At 38.1% G+C, this 14986-nt stretch overlaps 1 protein-coding gene across 12 annotated transcripts in view; it reads right to left on the reverse strand.

Annotated features, from left to right (window-relative positions):
- Positions 1–14986, reverse strand: part of CCDC91 (coiled-coil domain containing 91) — a 340555-nt gene that overhangs the window by 230763 nt on the left and 94806 nt on the right. For 11 of the 12 annotated variants that reach the window (XM_073315272.2, XM_073315302.1, XM_073315329.1 and 8 more), the window contains exons 4-6: positions 12252–12421; positions 11075–11281; positions 9741–9845 (exon numbers count right to left, since the gene is read on the reverse strand). In XM_073315272.2, the coding sequence (XP_073171373.1) occupies positions 9741–9845; positions 11075–11281; positions 12252–12421 (482 nt within the window). The remainder of the gene's footprint in view (positions 1–9740; positions 9846–11074; positions 11282–12251; positions 12422–14986) is intronic. The other variant, XM_073315319.1, reaches the window with a different exon arrangement.

Genomic DNA, 14986 nt, shown 5'->3' on the forward strand with positions numbered 1-14986 from the left:
AGTCAGCATGGATTCACCAAGGGAAGGTCATGCCTGACTAATCTAATCGCCTTCTATGATGAGATTACTGGTTCTGTGGATGAAGGGAAAGCAGTAGATGTATTGTTTCTTGACTTTAGCAAAGCTTTTGACATGGTCTCCCACAGTATTCTTGTCAGCAAGTTAAAGAAGTATGGGCTGGATGAATGCACTATAAGGTGGGTAGAAAGTTGGCTAGATTGTCGGGCTCAACGGGTAGTGATCAATGGCTCCATGTCTAGTTGGCAGCCGGTGTCAAGTGGAGTGCCCCAGGGGTCGGTCCTGGGGCCGGTTTTGTTCAATATCTTCATAAATGATCTGGAGGATGGTGTGGATTGCACTCTCAGCAAATTTGCGGATGATACTAAACTGGGAGGAGTGGTAGATACGCTGGAGGGCAGGGATAGGATACAGAGGGACCTAGACAAATTGGAGGATTGGGCCAAAAGAAATCTGATGCGGTTCAATAAGGATAAGTGCAGGGTCCTGCACTTAGGACGGAAGAACCCAATGCACAGCTACAGACTAGGGACCGAATGGCTAGGCAGCAGCTCTGCGGAAAAGGACCTAGGGGTGACAGTGGACGAGAAGCTGGATATGAGTCATCAGTGTGCCCTTGTTGCCAAGAAGGCCAATGGCATTTTGGGATGTATAAGTAGGGGCATAGCGAGCAGATCGAGGGACGTGATCGTCCCCCTCTATTCGACATTGGTGAGGGCTCATCTGGAGTACTGTGTCCAGTTTTGGGCCCCACACTACAAGAAGGATGTGGATAAATTGGAAAGAGTCCAGCGAAGGGCAACAAAAATGATTAGGGGTCTGGAACACATGACTTATGAGGAGAGGCTGAGGGAACTGGGATTGTTTAGTCTGCAGAAGAGAAGAATGAGGGGGGATTGGATAGCTGCTTTCAACTACCTGAGAGGTGGTTCCAGAGAGGATGGTTCTAGATTATTCTCAGTGCTAGAAGAGGACAGGACAAGGAGTAATGGTCTCAAGTTGCAGTGGGGGAGGTTTAGGTTGGATATTAGGAAAAACTTTTTCTCTAGGAGGGTGGTGAAACACTGGAATGCGTTGCCTAGGGAGGTGATGGAATCTCCTTCCTTAGACGTTTTTAAGGTCAGGCTTGACAAAGCCCTGGCTGGGATGATTTAATTGGGTATGGGTCCTGCTTTTGAGCAGGGGGTTGGACTAGATGACCTCCTGAGGTCCCTTCCAACCCTGATATTCTATGATTCATCCTTGGACTCCTTAAAGGATGGAAGACATAGCATTTCTTTCCCATGTTTATGACCCAAAAATGACATTCAACTCTAGGTCCCCATTGACAGATGAGGCAGAGGAGTTATGGTTCAGGTTCCGATTTCTAGTTATCAGGAGAACCAGTATTTCTCAGGTGTTTCTCTAACCAGATCTCTTAAGTCCAGTCTACAATATGAGAAATTTCCCCAAAAAATTCTAGTCGAATTTGAAAACAGTTCAGCTGAGTCGAGTTTAAAACCAGTTGGAGCTACAGTATAGACCAGGCTCCCCTGGCCTGGACTGCTTTTGCTAAATGGGTTATAAAACTACAAGTATTCTTTTATTTCTGTTATTTGTTTCTGCACCTATTTAGAGAATCAGTTAAGAGCCACTCTTCCACCAAGAAGATTAGATTGACAGAATAGGAAAAATTATCCATTCCAAAAGATTTGCTTTCTTTGTGAAATACGGTCCACAGAAACATTAACAATGGGTACTTCAATCTACTTATAGCTCGGGAGAAGAACTAGACCTGTCAGTCACTAGAACAAGGGAATACCCTACCTCAGGGGTAGACAAACTTTTTGGCCTGCGGGCCAGATCTGGGTATCGAAATTGTATGGGGGGCCATCAATGCTCATGTAACTGGGGTACAGGGGGAGGTGAGGGCTCTGGCTGGAGGTGCAGGCTCTGGGGTGGGGCCAGAAATGAGGATTTCCAGATGCAGAAGGGAGCTTGGGGCTGAGGCAGGGGAGTGGGGTGCAGAGGGGGGGTGAAGGCTCCAGCTGGGGGTGCAGGCTCTGGGGTGGGGCTTGGGATGAGGGGTTTGGAGTGTAGGAGGGTGCTCCGGACTGGGATCGAGAGGTTTGGAGAGCGGGAGGGGGATCAGGGCTGGGGCAGGGGGGTTGGGCACAGGGTGGGTGAGGGCTCCGGCTAGGAGTACAGCCTTTGGGGTGTGGTTGGGGATGAGAGGTTTGGGGTGCAGGATGGTGCTCTGGGCTGGCACTGAGGGGTTTGGAGGGTGGGAGGGGGATCTAGGCTGGGGCATGGGGGGTGGCTCAGGGGTGCAGGCTTGGGGCGGCACTTACCTCAAGCGGCTCCCAGAAGCAGCAGCATGTCCCCACTACGGCTCCTATGCTGAGGCTCAGCCAGCCAACTCTGCTGCATGCTGCCCCTACAGCTCCCACTGGCCATGGTTCCCAGCCAAAGGGAGCTGCGGGGGCTGCTCCTGGGGTGGGGTCAGTGTGCGGAGAAGAGCCCCCTGGCTTCCCCTACATGTAGGAGCCAGAGGGGGGACATGCCGCTGCTTCCAGGAACCATGCGGAGCAGCCCCCAAACCTGCTCCCCAGTGGGAGTTCAAAGACCGGATTCAAACGGCTGGCTGCCCTACCTCCTTAAGTTCCCTTCGGTTGAGATAACTTCAGCAGCTAGGACAATTCAGATCTGCTTTCCTAAATGACAGACTGTGTTAAATATAGTTTGAAGACAAAAGCATTATTTATCCTACTGCAGAGCATGGTAAATTTATTCCATGTAATCACCATAACCCAAATCCTTAGATGTTCATTTCCTTCTCCATTCTTGATGATTCTTTTGGCTCCAGGATGGAATGAATCTGTGGACTTTACTACACGAAGAAAGGAAATTTTCAGGTAAGCACAGATACATTTTCCTACTGTATTTTGTGCTGAGGTCCACAGATTTATTACAATGAGATTTTCATAACAGGGTGCTTCCAACGTAGAAAGCTGGATCATCCTTTAAATGTGGACATCTAAAACAAGGTAGATCATACATAACTAACTCCTCTCTCTTCCCCATAGCACTAAGGCATAGAGAAAGACTCCTGCCAAAATAAAGGCTATAGTACTGGCTAAGATTACATGACCAATCTGCAGAATTCAGTGAATTTATGCACTGGTGGCTATGTGGCCAACTGGCAGATCTCAGTACAGGAGACATCACTACTCCGGCCTAAGAGTGTCTGTGCTCTTAAGCAGTGGACTTTGATAGGTAACCAAAAAAGGAATATTTCATGTATGTAGGGAATGAATGCTGTGACAGTGTGAATTAAAAGTACAATATTGGGCCTTGTCAGAGAAATCTCCCAACTTCAAATAAATTCATCTGATTGAAGATCAGAGTAGGTCTCCCTCTGGCTACTAACAGATAGGAAATATAACAGTATCTCCTGCAAGAGTTCATTCTGGGTAGTGCTGTAAGGAGCAGAATGAGGATCCATTGTCATGCTATATGACCTTGCAGGGTAGAAATAAGATTGATGACCTAATGTTGGACTTTGTACAAAACTTTATTTTCTTCAACGTGCTGAGAATGTTACATTACAGAGATTTGACCTTTTTGCTTGGATACTCTTGCACACCCACAATAAAATCTTCCCAGAGGAACACAAGGCTATGTTTCACTGATTTAAAATGTGAATGTGTTGAGGAATGCATGATTGATTTGATTTACATTATATGGAAAAAAGGGAATACTAAAAAATTCATGTTAGTTTTTCCTTGGCTTCATTGTTAACGTTTCATATACTATAGCTCACTGGTGTTTCAAGTGTCTACAGTTACTATAAGATATATATCTTGGACATGTGACCATGACATTTTTAATGGTCTTCATTCAGTACAAGCCAGGCAGTAACCAAAGACCAGTGCATTTCTGTACTCCTATATTTTGAATCCACAAGAAAAATAAAAATTCACATGTATCTGATAAAAATGCCTATAAAAGATATTAGAGTATAACCATAACACCATACCTGTTTTACTCTGCTGGCATTTTTTACCATAAGAAAGTTTCAAAACATACCAGTGATCATCTGTTTACTGGGGGGGAAAAACCTATCAAAACCATCACTAAATATGTAAACTAGGATATTCTAAGGAATAGCCTTACCACATAACCAGATATGCATGACAGAGACTTCTCTAATGCACAGGTTGCTCCCCACTGGTTAGTTTCATAAACAAAATATTGAAGTTTAATGGGATTTTGGCATTACATACAGTAGTATATTTATTCCATACCCTGTATGACATTTTGCTAAAATGATGATCAGTCACTCTTAATTGCAATCTTTATGTACATTTCTGGTTCTAATGCCCTAGATTAAATATGAAATTAAAGATGACCAGAACCTTAGATAAAAGAAGAAAAGACTGAACACTACACTACAGGTGTCTCTCTTTGGATAAGACACTTCTCTAGAGCTAAATGTTAAAAGAATGTACATTACTTGAGTACACCAAAAAAAAAAAAAACACTCTGGAAGACTCAATCTGCAAACACGTAACATTCGTAGGCACAAAACTGATTATTATTTTTCCTCTTGTTCAGGAAGACAATTAAAACAAACAACAACAGGACAAACTTAAGAGCAGGGGAACTTCGCCATCTATTTAAGAGTACAAGTGAATTTTCGCCTGAAGTACAGTGCAATAAGCATTCCCAAATTGCATATTTAAATTATGAAATTATTGCATATTTAAATTATTCTGTTTGTAATACTTTTCATGCCATTCCCTGCAAGTCAAATCAGAATCATATGACTCATTTTTAACAAATCCAGAAAGTGTTTCCTTTATTTCTTTTTTAAAAAACAAAAAATTATAAAATTTAGAACGTCACAAAACCCATAACCCAATCATGTTTATACAAAAATAACCTCCCAAAAATAAAGAAACAAGCAGATACTGATCGTAATAGAAACATAACCACATCAACTTGCCTCAAAGGTTATATGGGCATGAACTGCGCACACAAAATTTAGAGTTTATTATTTTCAGTTATATTGTTTCAAATGCACTTATGCAAATACAGTAATTCTGTGTTTCTCTTCTCACAATTTTACACACTCTATGTCCAGAACTGTGAGTTTAACAGGTACTCTTTCAATACCCTATAATATCAAAAACAGCAATATAATACATATGAATTTTGTCATCTAACAGCAACAAGAACAGTATTCCTACATGAAGTGCTGGATCCCAATTTACGTTAAATGTTTGATAAAGAACAGAGGAAATTTGGACACAAGTCCCATTAAAGACAATGGACCTAGTGTAACTCAAACATTCATCATGTATTGCATTGAAAATGTGCGCCTCTGAAGCACCAGTTTCTTTTATTCTCATATCTATAAAACATTTTGATATTATGGAGTCTACCTGACCTGCTGATTACCCTCCAGTTTACACTACTGTTATGAATACAAAGAGAAAAACAGATGTTTCAGTCTAAATGTCATCAAAATGAAATCATTTTTCCTCATGACTATTACCACAATTGGAATATTGTTAACTTAAACAGGCAGAATGAAATCAACTTTGGAAGCAAGTTGTAAAGACAATCCCTAAACAAAAAGGAAAAGCAATGAGAACAAGGATTTTAAAAAGAATTTTAAAAAAATTTCCAAAACAACTATATGTCTTGTTGTTGTTGTTTTTTAATTAAAAACAAAAGAGGACTACCAAAAGAAAAATCTTGAAACAGTGTTTCAAAGGAAAGATCACCCCACATCAATTACATTGTTCTGTGGGGGAAAAAAAACCTTCTTAACTTGTAAAATGGCTGGCAATGGGGAAGATTTTTATAGATGCAATTAGAATTTCCCAACAGTGAGACTATATCACTTCAAATAAATCTGTGTGGTAAATCAAAGAAAAGGAGGAGGAAAATAACTATCCACTTTTAGCGAACCATCTAATGCGGTCGTCTACACACAGACCAAATATCAGAAATCATATCAGATAAAGAATGTATCAAAAGAATTAGTTTCCACTTCATAGTTTTGGAATCTAGTTTTACAGCAACACATGAAATGCAATGTTTTCTCCTTCTCAAATTAAATGTTAACTGTCTGTTTTGCTTTTAATATGAGAATGTCATCTATTAATAAGGGACAATTGCCTTTAGTATTATCGTAATATCTATCTTTATTAGAAATAGCTCTTTATCACTAAGTTTAGATCTGCAACACTTAGATAATATTCAGTTCTACAGAATATCAATACAAAATATGCCACAGTTTTATTTTCACAAGTTTAAAATGACAACCTTCATTTGCAGAGGCAAACATATGTATCCACAAAAAAGCATTAGGTCCAGCACAGGGCATTCAGGGGCATAGGAACACAGAGCATAAGAAATTTGAGATGAATATACATTGACTGATCAGAAAATCAGACACAAATACTGGCACCTGCTTCCTTTCTTTCTCTTTAAGTAACCAAGGAAATTATATGGATAAAACTGCATTAATGCAATTTTATGGTTGAGAGGTTGCATAAAGAAAAGTCAGGAAATTCAAAGTTATGGTTCCCACAGCAGTTGTAACATGGCCACATTTCATATGCAAAGAAGTTAAAGTTACAATATGTTGTTCTGTATTTTAAAATATTAAAAATACTCAAGTGAGAATGTGGGAATCATAACTCAATTTACTAGCTTGTGTATGTGAAATCTCAACCATAAATTTGCATTAAATATTGGATAAAGTATATAATATCAAATAAGAGCAATTTGTCCATTCAAATTATGAAGGTTCTACTCTGCCCTTTTATAGCTGTTGCAGAAATATTTGAGAACAACATGAAGAATGTGAGAATACCACATGCTACATTCACTTTTTATACTTGAATTTTTAGAGAAACACTAGTCTGAGAAATTTTTATTTCCCTCTTTTATAGATAGTACAGATGAGTGAGAGAGCACGGTATTGTCATCTGTTAGGTCAAGTGCTGGTATTAAAGCATACAATCTCTGAATTCTAGTCTCAGCTATAACAATAATGGTCTTTCTGCCTCAATACTGTAACCTCTGTGTCTTAGCTTTTCTATCTGTATGTGTTCATAAGACCACACGTCAGCTTTGCAGTTGCGGGAGGGTTCTTTTTTGTGGGTCCTGGCAGCCCTAAGCAGCTTTTAGCTCAGTAACACAAAAACACTAATCCATTTACAGAACTCAATTTTACTTGCTTTATGCCCTTTCCTTAGTCTTTCAATGTATTTAAATGAACAAACTCACAAAAAATTGAAAAGCGTATACATAACATTCAAATAGAATTTCATGACAACTAAGGCACAGAAATAAGTCATCCTTGCTGGAGGGAGATGTTTGTAAGAAAAACACAAAGGACAATTTCTTGAATCAGATATTTAGTGGGGTACTTGTTATCAGTGGACGGAACCATATGTAGAACTATTTCATTTTTGTGGAAAACCGAAAACAGAAGACTGTAAAAGTATGGGTATCATCTCAGAAACCTGGAGGGCAAACAACTGCCACCAGAAAAAGGAACTGGAATGATTAAAACTTGTGACTGCCTTTGGTTCAAAAGTAGTACCATCATTAAGGTTGTTTAAATGAGTAATTCTGTCAAGACAGAGGAATCTCCATTGCACTTCTTTGCTTTTCCTGCATGCCTTGTAAAACAGGAGATTTATCATTTATTTATGTTTTGGATTTATATGCTGTACCTATCAATGTCTATGTATGTGTCTACTTACTGCTGACATCCTCTCAGGCCTCAACACAGGTAGCTGCTGGCATTAAAGGAACCATCTACTTATCCAAACATTTCCTAGCCTAAAAAAAATTAAATTTTACATTGTTTCAAGTTTTGGCCTGTAGTTTGGATTACTACTACTTCCCAACAACTTTGTCCATCACTAGTTCTCCACTGAAAGTAAATCGAGTCATCTTGAGGATTCTTTATGTTACAAGTGTTGGATAAACTTTTTTTTTTTTTTTTTTTTTTATAAACAGCATATATGTTTGTGGATGGTAATATTCAGTGGTATGAAAAGAATCTACTCAGTGAGATGTGGGTGTTCATTATAGATAGCATGAATAGGTTCATAAAACAAATATATAAGGTCATCCGAAACAATGCATTTTCACATAAATGACCTCGTATAAGGATCCTGAGATGTATTTGTACTGGCTAATATTTTCAAACATTAGAATAAAACTTCTTATAACAGGAGGTAAATCAATGAAAACTATTGTTTGGGAAGTCAGGATCAGTCATAGGCTTTCTCTGAGAACTCCCAAGGATATTTCAGTCTCTAATACAGCCCGTTCTTAAGCTACACAAGTCAATAGCCTAATAACCAGCTGTTTCTGCTGGAAAAAGATTTGTTGGCAAGCCGGACATCTGTACTCTGCAGAGGCCAAGTTTACTCAGTGTGTGGCCACAGGTGTTGACCTAAGTGCTATGAAGCCAAAGGAGGAAGACAAAAGGAATTGGCATTAATAGCTGTACTAACAGAAAGAGTCCAATATTCAAGTTACATAAAAGTAATTTTAGCTGTCAGCTCCTAGAAGTATGACTACTTCTCTTCTCTGGTTTGATTCAGACTATACCCTGAAGACAACAGAAGAGGGAAGGAGGAAGTACATGAGTCTTTCTTCAAAGTAAGTTAAAGGCTATGACCCTTTCATTTGGCATTCTTGAAAGCTGTAGAATCTGACATAGCGAAAAGGTACAATACAGACACTCCGGTTCTTGTTAGCCTGATTAGTAGTCCCTTTTCTTAAACTCTATTCATGCACCAAAGGAAAGCCTTTCTCAAAGTATTAAAAAAACAAACGAGGTAATTCAAATGTCTGGCTTTATGAACAATGTGATGATTAACCTTATAATCAATATATACTCTGACTTTGTAAATAAGAAAGGATTTTAAGCAAACTTTATTTTAAAAATGTAGTTAGAAAACTGATCCAGTATATCCACTTCTGTCATTAGGCAAAGATTCCTGACTTCAAGAGGCTAGTTGCATAGAGAGGTAGAAAAAAATATCACCATACAGCTTGAAGGTAGAGCAGCCAAGAATTCACTCCTACCTGAAGGAGGATATATTTTATTGCAGCCAGCCTTAAATGTAATGGAAAGCACCACAATTACCATTTAGGAATGTCAAGAGTCAAGCGATGTTGGAGCCCCATGATCAACCTTTGAGAGTTTTTGTTTTTTTAAGTGCCTTCCAAGGTAACTAAATGATACTGAAAACTTTTTTAAAATAAAAGAAATTAAATAACCTTTCTTGTTGGTGTCAAGGGATTTGGGCACATATCTAATGCTTGAAGTTGATGTGATGAAAGTGGTTTTTATCCTGTTATCCGACAATTACCGAGTTACACTTATTTTTGATCCACGTGTTTCTGATGCAATGCTCAAACTATTCTACTTCCTATTTAAGTGAGCTTAACACCTTTTAAGCATAATAATGCATAAGTGTACCAATTTAAGATCAAAGAAGTCTGGTCATTAAGTCAATGCCCCTGCCGGTGAAGAACATCAAGCCTGCTCCAAAAAGGCCATAAAAATAAACCAAAATTCTCTCAGTGACTTTAACAGGCTGTGGATCAAGCCCACAGGTACCTAGATACAGAACTTATGGAATATTAAACATATATATTACACATAATCTTTGCCAGAAGGACAAGCAGAGAAGAATTACCTGCAGCTTTTTGTAGCGATCGTGGTGTGAGATGAATTCACCTTCCTTTTCTTTCAAGAAATCTGCTTGTAGGATACTATGCTTTTCCATCAAATCTTCTAACTCCTAACAATAGGAAAAGTTTCACAGATTTTTGTTTTTATTTTTAAATGTGAGAGTACAATCTTCAGGAAGTCATTCCAAACTAGCTATACTTCTGATGGTTTTATGACATCTGCTATTATGCAAAAATAGACAGCATCGGGGGTCTCACGAGACCCCCAACTACCAGACACTGGCAAACTCCCATGCAGATCACAGACCAAGGGGATCCCTGTAACCGTTATACACCTCTCTGCCAGTTGGCAGAGGCCTCTGGGTCACACTAAGCATCTCCCAAAAATGAACACCACCACGTGTTGTGTTCAGTAACTGAATGTATTAACTTCAGCCTTCCATGTAAAAGAATTGCGCACTGATTTCCAGGTAATCCAAAGCACACACCGATATCCTGGTGGCTTACTGATGCCAAAATATCCCAGGGCTCAAATTAAAGAGTCAGGTAAGCTGGCATTATGCCCAGTATTTCTGCATCTGTTGCCTAACATGTCTCCATCTCAGTCTATGCCAACTTGCTTCTTTTGCCCTTCCAGCCTATTCCTGTCCTCCTCAGCTCTTATCACCCCTAGTCTGTCATGGTCCTTGCTTCTGTTCCTTAACACCTCTACATTCCAATTAAATTCCTCCTCCTTGTCCACACTGCCTGGGCACCAGGCAGGAAGTCATTGAGAGCACAGGAGCTGAAGTGTGCCCGCTCAGTTCCAATATCCAGTGCCCTAGAACCCTCAATAGCTGGGAGAAGCAATTGCAAGGAAAGAACTGCTCAGCCCTAGGCAACAGTGTATTCATTGTACCTGTAATTCGAAGAATTTTACTGTCAGTCTCTTACAAAGCTGTACTGAACATGGATTTCCAGAGACAGAAAAAGGCACCTGTCTGACCCCAGGGCAACCCCAATATCAAAATGTCAAGTCCCTGTTCCAGAGCAGGGAGGTGCTAGAATGTCTCAACAAAATGGTTCTAAGTGTGTTTTCACACTGGAAAGACAATACTTTTCCCTAACCAAATTCTTAGAATAAAGTTGAACCATTTGTTGCTTAAATTAAAAAAAAAAAAAAACTGCCTGAGGCAGACCCACACATGGCAAATTTAAGTCTGAACAGCTAAACTTTGGCAAAATTATAAGTAACTGAAAACAAGGTCTCGTAACGGAAAATATTAAACACCTTAGCTATGGGTGCCACTGCCAGCTCCTGCTATCATTAAGTTCTGCATGCATTTAAGAGCAGCCATACCTTTTTAATTCTATATCTTTCTTCTTCAGCATCTTTGAGTTTAATCTCTAGACTTGCAACTGTTGGTTGAAGATACTTCTTTGATCCATTTATCCCCTGCTTCTCAGAGTCACCCACAGAGATGGTTAATTTTTCTGAAGGTTTTCCTTCTGTTAAACTCAAAGAAGGAATTGAGATATCCAAGGAAGAACTGGCTGATAACTGAACCTAATTCATAAGAGAGACAAAGTATATTATTTCATCATAAATAATATATGACAGACCATATTTTGAAATTATATTTCATATAAGAGCTATGAAAACTTTACTTTCAGTAGAAGATTTAAATGTCAGTTTGCCAAAACATACATTACATGATGGTTAGCAGACCTGCGTCTCAAGCGCTACCATCAAAACATTTGCATCTGAAATACCATTAAAATAACAGTTTACCAACAGCCAAATGGTTACCCCTAATTCACTTTGGATTGTACTTTACATGACGAGTAGCCTCACTGAGGTTAATGAGAATACTTGAAGAGTAAGATACCATTAACTGTGAGTGAGGGGGCTTGTAAATCTTAAGGTAACTGTCTAATTCTAAAGCTGCTAGAAAAGACATTTTTAAGCCGTGACTATTTCTGAAATTTTTGGTAACTTTAACAGCAATACTTTTTCCAAAGAACATTCCTGCCAATGCCTCCTGTATTTCAGCATTATGGTCCCAGTTTAGCAAGGCACTTAAGCATATGCTTAACATTGAGCACATTTGAATGTATGTAGCTCAGTTGGGGACCATATGAAAGTATTGTGATGTCTCACAAATTACTTTAAAAAAAACCTTTTATTTAAGAAAGAGTACTTATATACTGAAATTACTGTTTTGAGGTTGAGAAGCATTTCAGTGTGGATAAACTACATTTTTATCAAATATTACACATACATGCTAAAACCTACATTGCTTTGTAACTTAATTATATTCTGCCATCTCAAAGAATTCAAAGGTACTCATCTTCACAATGAATATTCAGAGACTGGTAACTGATATCTTTGCTCTGAAATTACACCTGTAGAAACTACTCAAGGGTCAACTTTTGTCCCTTAAGAAAAAAAAATGTCTAATTTGATAAGAAAAAATACAATGCCAAGGGATAAAATACATCAACTTTCTGTAATAAAAGTAAGATTATGTGCTTACCTGTTCTTTAAGAACAGCTGGGTTTAAAATACTGCTGGATGTTTGAACAGCTGTCAGTTCATCTTCACCTGATAAGATGAATGAATCAGAAGGGACAAAGCAAGCAGAAGGCAGAGAATACTCCAGTAGAACATCTGAAGAAATAGTTTGAGACACATGGACTTCAGACACTAATGCAAGAAAGAAGACATGGAAAAAAATTCCAATATTAGTAGATTATGTGTTTCTGAATTCTACATCTAGTAAACCTAACAGAAATCATTTTTGTTATTAAAAGAACATGATACAATACAAACAAGTAGATAAAAATGTTATTACACTAGTGTAAATTTGGCTTGACTTTATCTAAGTTAAGCATGCTATGGTTTTATATCTTTGAATAATGTTATTGACTTGGATGTATGATTTATCTTTGCTCTCAAAGATATCATCAGATAGTTATATGCTCCTTCCTCTGAAATTGCCTGAACTTGAGGACCTTTGGGGCACGCTGCAAAAGCCATTTATTTGACAAGGTTTTCAGGGACAGATGAGAATATGCTCTTTAGTGGCAGCGATGGCGGGGGAGGACTAAAAGTGGCTCTTTTGCTTCTTTGAATTATTGACTCCCTTAGATAATTAATTATTTATATATAATTTTTTGCTACTAGGTAGTCATTTCTAATGATATGCAATTGTTAGGGCACCTAGGGCATTTTGGATGGGTAATTTTTGTTATTTAAATCTAAAAAAAAGAAAGTAAAGACAGCTTTTATATAAGGACATTTAGATAAAAATCTCACCAAGCAACATGGCGACAAGCAATTTGACATGTGTTAAACACGTTTTATACATTAAATCTACCACATTGAACAAAGGAAATAAAACAAATAAAATGACCCTATATCCAACAATACACAGGTATAATAATTATTGTTGCATGTATGGTTCTCCTCCATAGTCATTACATTCCAGAGGAAGGAGTTTCCTATTTTGAGCTATGATCCTGTATGTGGGTCATCATAATTTCTACATTACAATGACCTAGGTAGTTTTTAAGGGAATAAACAGAAATACACTAAATAAATAAATAATAAATTAAGAAACCACATGGGGAAAAAATAGTGAGATTGCATCAATAAAGTTTTTAAATTTGTCCTAGGAAGCCTGTACCCTAGGATACACCAGCCATAGAGACGATTTTCCAGGAGAAGGAAGAAAAGGCCAGGTTACTAGCATATAGTCTACAGAGGGCCACACAAAACAAGTTAAATGCTAATTTAAAATGCATTTTTAAAAGAACTAGAGACTAACTAGTTTTATCAAACTCATAGAATTAGAGATTCTATTAACAGAATTAGAGACTGACACCCCAGGGTGCAATCTTGGCTTCTTCTTTAAAACAGCTCTTTCACACCCAAATGCAAATAAAATATAATTTAAGAGTTGCTAGGGGAACACATATTTTTAAAGAAAACCACGTGGGTCAGACTGACAATTGAAATGACACTACACTGCATATGAGTAGTCTTTGTTTTGAGCTACAGAAGCAGTGCCATAGGTTTGTAAATACTAAGAGAAACAATCAGGATCTAGTATTACCAGTTTGATATTGCCTAGATCCATAAACTTTTTGTCAGGATTCACAGATTAATAGATTCTGAGGCCAAAAGGGACCATTGTGATCAGCTAGTCTGACCTCCTGTATAAAACAAGTCATAGAACTTCCCCAAAATAATTCCTAGAGTTTATCTTTGAGAAAAAAGATCCAATCTTGATTTTAAAATGGTCAGTGATGGAGAATCCACTATGACCACTGGTAAATTGTTCTAATTGTTAATTACCCTTACTACTAAATATTTACCTTATTTTCACTCTGAATTTCTTTAGCTTCAGTTTTCAGCCATTGGATTATTGACATTAGAATAATCCTTTGAACCAAGATCAACAATTAATTCTCCAGTATAATTTTATTTCAGTAGCTTGTTGCAGTCAAATTCACTCTTTCCTTTAACATGTCAGTACTGATCAATGAAGCATGCCCAGCAAATGGATGACCCTTCACAACTCACGGGTCTAATGTAGAACACAGAACAGATGGAGAAATATAGACAGGTTTACCATCTTAACGGTTTCTATTCAGTCAACCACACTGACCAACAAGTGCTTCCACTCAGCAAAATCCCAGAATGAAGAAAGAGGAATAAAAGAATAGTCGGGGGGAAGAGTGGGGAGGGAATAATAAGAGGGACATGGAAAAACTGTCCTAAAAATTGTAAAGGTATTTATAGACACAGAAAGATAGTGAAAGACTTAGCACAGACAATACTATTACAGTTATTGGCCCAAATGAATAAACTACACAGAAAATTAGCACACAGAAGAACAAAGATAAATAAAAAAAATCACCAGCACTCAATGAACTCTATCAACCACTGCCAGTGGAAAAATCTTTTAAAATTTATTGGAGAAAAATGGAATCTATTCAAAGACCATTCTCTTTTCTTCCAGCTAAACAAATAGCAACAACTAATGTGTGATTCAAAATAGAGTTAGTTTTTCCTATAACTCTTTGCTGCAGTTTTCAGCTTAGTGAAACTCTAGATAAAGGATGCTTACTATAAGACATTTAATTTGTTCAGAGTATGTGTTGATGGATACATTAATAGACATGCACATGACTTCCACTGTACCCATAGTAGACTTTGTACAAAGCTTAGATGAAAAGTACCTCCAGTTCGGCAAGGCTGTTTTTT

Source organism: Lepidochelys kempii, chromosome 1, assembly GCF_965140285.1.
Source record: "Lepidochelys kempii isolate rLepKem1 chromosome 1, rLepKem1.hap1, whole genome shotgun sequence".
In the NCBI taxonomy this organism is placed as follows: domain Eukaryota; kingdom Metazoa; phylum Chordata; order Testudines; family Cheloniidae; genus Lepidochelys; species Lepidochelys kempii.